The following is a 4,646-nucleotide window of genomic DNA, read 5'->3' as shown; positions in this document are numbered from 1 at the left end:
CTCGTCTGGGGGTGATAGGGGGTAGAGATCTTATGTGTGACACCATATTTGCTCAAAAGTTTTTCAAATAGTTTGTTGCAAAAATGGGATGCCACTATCACTAATGATTGCTCGTGGTGTTCCAAATCGATTAAAAACATTTTTCTTTAAAAATTTCAAAACCACTTGAGCATCATTAGTGGCATATGCTTTTGCCTCTACCCACCTAGACACATAATCAACCACAACCAAAATATATTTTTTTGTGAACGAACTGAGAAATGGTCCCATGGAGTCTATCCCCCATACATAAAAAACCTCACACTCAATGATATTGTTTAATGGCATTTCATGACGGTTAGAGATGTTACCTGTCCGCTGGCATTTATCACAGGAAAGCACATAAGAACGAGCATCTTTAAATAGGATTGGCCAATAAAAACCACATTCGAGTACCTTGGATGTCGTTCGTGTGGGTCCAAAATGACCACCTACCTCGCGGTCATGACAATGACTGAGAATCGATCACATTTTTTCCTCCGCCACACATCTCCGTATCATGGTATCTGCACAAATTCTGAACAAAAACGGCTCCTCTCAAAAATAATATTTCACGTCAGAAAAGAATTTCTTTCGTTGGTGAAAGGATAGATTCGATGGTGGTGTGCATGTGACAATAATGTTAACAAAATTTGCATACCAAGGACAGTGTTTCACCTCAAATAGCTGCACATTAGGAAACCAATCATTTATAGCATGATCTACACAAGTCATTACTTATAAGCTCCAATCTAGACAAGTGATCTGTTACCACATTCTCAACACCCTTCTTATCCTTTATTTTTAAATCAAATTCTTGTAACAATAAAATCCACCTAAGTAGACGTGACTTTGCATCTTTCTTAGAAAGTAAATATTTAAGTGCAGAATGATCTGTGTAAACAATGACTTTATGAATGGAACTAGTCAAGTGCAAATACCACTTCAAGTAACTCTTTTTCAGTGGTGGCATAATTTAAGTGTGCCTCATCTAGGGTCTTACTTGCGTAGTAAATTGTATGAAATACCTTGTTTCGCCGCTGGCCAAGCACAGCCCCCACCGCAGTATCACTGGCATCGCACATGACCTCGAAGGGTAGATCCCAATCCGGTGCCACCAAAACAGGAGCCGTCACCAAGCGCTCATTTAAATCCTCATAGGCATGTAGACAGTTAGAATTAAAATCAAAAGGAACATCCTTCATAAGTAAAGAAGACAGAGGTTTTGCAATTTTTGAAAATTTTTTGATAAAACGCCGATAAAAACCGACGTGGCCTAGGAAACTTCTAACTCCCTTTATGGATGTCGGAGGTGGTAAGTTCTTGATAACTTGCACTTTTGCCTTATCCACCTCTATTCCATGCTCCGAAATCTTGTGCCCTAGGATAATTCCCTCTTGTACCATGAAGTGGCACTTCTCCTAATTCAGCACTAGGTTCGTCTCCTCGCACCTCCTCAACACGGATCTCAGATTCTGTAAACACTCATCAAACGTTGCACCAAAGATAGAAAATTCATCCATAAATATTTCAAGAAATGTTTAAATCATATCATGGAATATAGCAGTCATGCAGCGCTGGAATGTAGCAGGGGCATTACAAAAACCAAAAGGCATACAACGGAAAGCAAAATTTCCATAAGGACAAGTGAAAATGGTTTTCTCTCGGTCCTCAGGTGCAATAGTGATTTGATTATACTCCGAATACCCATCTAAAAAACAGTAAAACTCATTCTCCGCTAGTCTCTCCAACATCTGATCAATAAAGGGAAGGGGAAAGTGGTCCTTACGGGTGGCATCATTCAACTTCCTATAGTCCATACACACTCTCCACCCCGTAACAGTCCTCGTGGGAATAAATTCATTCTTTTCATTAGTGATCAAAGTAATCCCACCTTTCTTAGGCACACACTGAACAAGACTTACCCATGCATAGGGATGGCAATGGGCTGGGGCGGGGGCGAATTTGCCATCCCCATCCCCGCCCTCGATTTATATCCCCGCCCCCATCCTCGATTCTACCAATCGGGGAATCCCCGTCCCCGACCCCCCATCCCCGTCCTCGTCCCCATCCCCGCTTGAATTTTTTTTTTATGAAACTTTAAGTCTTTATTGAATTGACACAAATTTTTTTAATTTGACTTAAAAAGTATTGATACAAAAATTCAATGACATACATAAAATTAATAATCCATTGTTCAATATTCTCAAAAAAAAAATTCATACTTCCAATAAATATAAAAGATCAAACTCGTTAGCATCTTCAGATTACTTTCTTCTCCGATATATCACATCACATCACTCCATTCTGTAATCAGTGGTACTGTTAGTGCATGACTCTGGCTCCTAAAAAATAATAAGACATAGAGAAAAAATATATAAATTTAAAACACTTTAATACAATAAAAAATCAACTTATTACTTACCTCTATATCAGAATCGTTGTCAAACTTTTGATCCTTTGAAGCTATAGAATCTAATAAGACAAAAAAAATAAAAATATATTATAAAATAAAAATATAAATAAAGTACCATAAACAATTTGTTTTGAAACTATTTAATAACTCGAGTTTCACTCCATAACCAAACTCGAGCACACATCAAAGCCTCCACAGTTTTAGGATGAAGTCGATTACGATGAGCACTTAAAACTCTCCCACTAGTACTGAATGTTGATTCAGAAGCAACAGTCGTCACAGGAATGGCCAACACATCCTTTGCAATATCATGCAAAATGGGATATTTGATCCCATTCGTCTTCCACCAACATAAGATATCAAAGTAACTTGTATTTCTTGGCAACAAAGACTCTTCTAAATAATAATCCAACTCCGACTTCTCAAGTTCAGTATTAGTATTGGAATCCATGAACATCTCAAATTTATCACCATAACTACCACGCTTAGGAAGTGGAGGCCTTAAATATGAAGATCGTGAATCTTTCACTTCCTGATATTGTTTGGATTTTTTCTTGTACTCTTCAACAATTTCATACAACTTTTTCTTTATTTTTTTATTTTTAAATGAATACATATCACCATAAACAAGAGGATAATAAAATTGAATTGTCTTCATCTTGTACCTCGGATCTAAAATGCTCCCAATTGCCAACAAACAATTCATCATCTCCCAATACTTTTCAAACTTTAATTTCATATTTGTTGCCATTTTATTCACCACATTATCATCCAAAAGAAGCCAATCATCAATTGTCAACTTAATATCACAAATAGTTGAGAAGAAAATATTTATAGTGAAATACTTGGTCCCCGAAAGCAACTCTGTGGCATCATAAAAAATCTCCAATTTAAAAGAAATCTCTCTCACTTTTGACCAATCATCTTCTGTGGGAACTCTTTTGTACAAACTCTCACGGTATTTAAAACAAGCAAACACATCTTTATATTCCAATGCAGTGTTAAGCATTAAATATGTAGAGTTCCAACGTGTTTTGCAATAAAGTTCCAATTTTTTGGTGCTTGGAACCTTCAACTGTCGAGTTGTTGCAATAAATTTTTCATCTCTTTTCGGTGTTTCTGTCCAAAATCCGACACTATATCGAATTGGTTCAATACTACCACTGATTAATGGTAGTCCATCCCTCGCAACCAAATTCAAAGTATGGGCACAACACCGCATGTGAAATAATTTACCTTCTAAAATAAGTGAACTCGGAGGAAGCTTATCTAGAATATGCTCAATCATAGCATCATTAGTTGTGCAATTATCAATAGTTAAAGTAGATAACTTACGATCCAAATTCCAATCCAAGAGGCAATCAACAAGGGAATTTGCAAGCACCTCAGCAGTATGTGGACACGGCACATATATAAACCTAGTAAAAAAAAGAAATATAATAAATTTAAACAACGATAGTAATATTATTAACGGTAAATAAAAGTGCAAATTTTAAGAGAGAAGAAAAAATTTACCTTAGAAGCCGACTTTGTAGTTTCCATGAAGCATCGATGAAGTGTGAAGTGATTGCCATGAATCCTCTTTTTTGATTATTTGACGTCCACATATCAATAGTCAATGCAATCCGACTAGCATTTGAATCCAATAATTTCATTGTTTTATCTCTTTCTTGCTCAAATATCTTCATGATATCGTTCTTAACTGTGTTGCGGGAAACAACTTTAAATAACGGTTGTAAGGTATAAGAGTACCTTCTAAAGCCCATATGATCAACCATAGATAGCGGATACTCATGCAATATAATCATATTCGAAAGCTCTTCCCTCCCGTGGTCTTGGTTGAAATGGTATGTCCCAAGCATCGTTGTCTCGTCATTGGATTTTGTTGGGTGCAGTAGAGATTGTTTTATAGTCTTCTGTTTTTTGTGCAAACATGTTTTTATGTGGTCAAGTAAATGTCTGGTACCATTCTTACTTTCACCACCTAAAGACTTCTTACAACCATTGCATATCGCTTTCCATTTTCCTCCAATTAGCTTCATCTCAAAATGATCCCATGCAGGAGATCTAAATTTTCTTTTATTTCCACCATCTGCTCCCATAATTTCAGCATCTAAATTCTCATTTTGAGGTATTTCATTTTCCTCGATCGAAACACTCTCATTTTTCGATTCAAGTGCTTGACTTCCACAGTTGGAGCAGTCTCAACCTC

At 36.6% G+C, this 4,646-nt stretch overlaps 1 protein-coding gene across 2 annotated transcripts; it reads right to left on the bottom strand.

The window, feature by feature from the left end:
• Positions 1-2,233: 2,233 nt before the first annotated feature.
• LOC140965082 (zinc finger BED domain-containing protein DAYSLEEPER-like) lies at positions 2,234-4,646 on the bottom strand. Of its 2 annotated transcripts, none has more exons than XM_073425132.1 (3): positions 3,950-4,646; positions 3,770-3,852; positions 2,234-2,774 (listed from the first exon to the last, which is right to left on the bottom strand). In XM_073425132.1, the coding sequence occupies exons 1-3, from the start codon at positions 4,534-4,536 to the stop codon at positions 2,743-2,745; spliced, it is 702 nt and encodes a 233-aa protein (XP_073281233.1). In that variant the 5' UTR covers positions 4,537-4,646; the 3' UTR covers positions 2,234-2,742. The 2 variants fall into 2 exon arrangements, with proteins under 2 accessions (XP_073281233.1, XP_073281234.1); XM_073425133.1 differs by having other exon boundaries at positions 2,234-2,682.

This window comes from Primulina huaijiensis, chromosome 18 (genome assembly GCF_012295235.1).
Source record: "Primulina huaijiensis isolate GDHJ02 chromosome 18, ASM1229523v2, whole genome shotgun sequence".
NCBI lineage: Eukaryota > Viridiplantae > Streptophyta > Magnoliopsida > Lamiales > Gesneriaceae > Primulina > Primulina huaijiensis.
This window is presented reverse-complemented; position numbering and strand designations above follow the sequence as displayed.

Coding starts and splice junctions, on each gene's coding strand:
- LOC140965082 (XM_073425132.1), bottom strand. CDS start 4,536: ATGGGAGCAGATGGTGGAAATAAAAGAAAATTTAGATCTCCTGCATGG. Junction 3,853..3,949: donor CTACAAAGTCGGCTTCTAAG/GTAAATTTTTTC, acceptor TTTTTTTACTAG/GTTTATATATGTGCCGTGTC. Junction 2,775..3,769: donor CTTGGATTGGAATTTGGATC/GTAAGTTATCTA, acceptor TGTTGGTGGAAG/ACGAATGGGATCAAATATCC.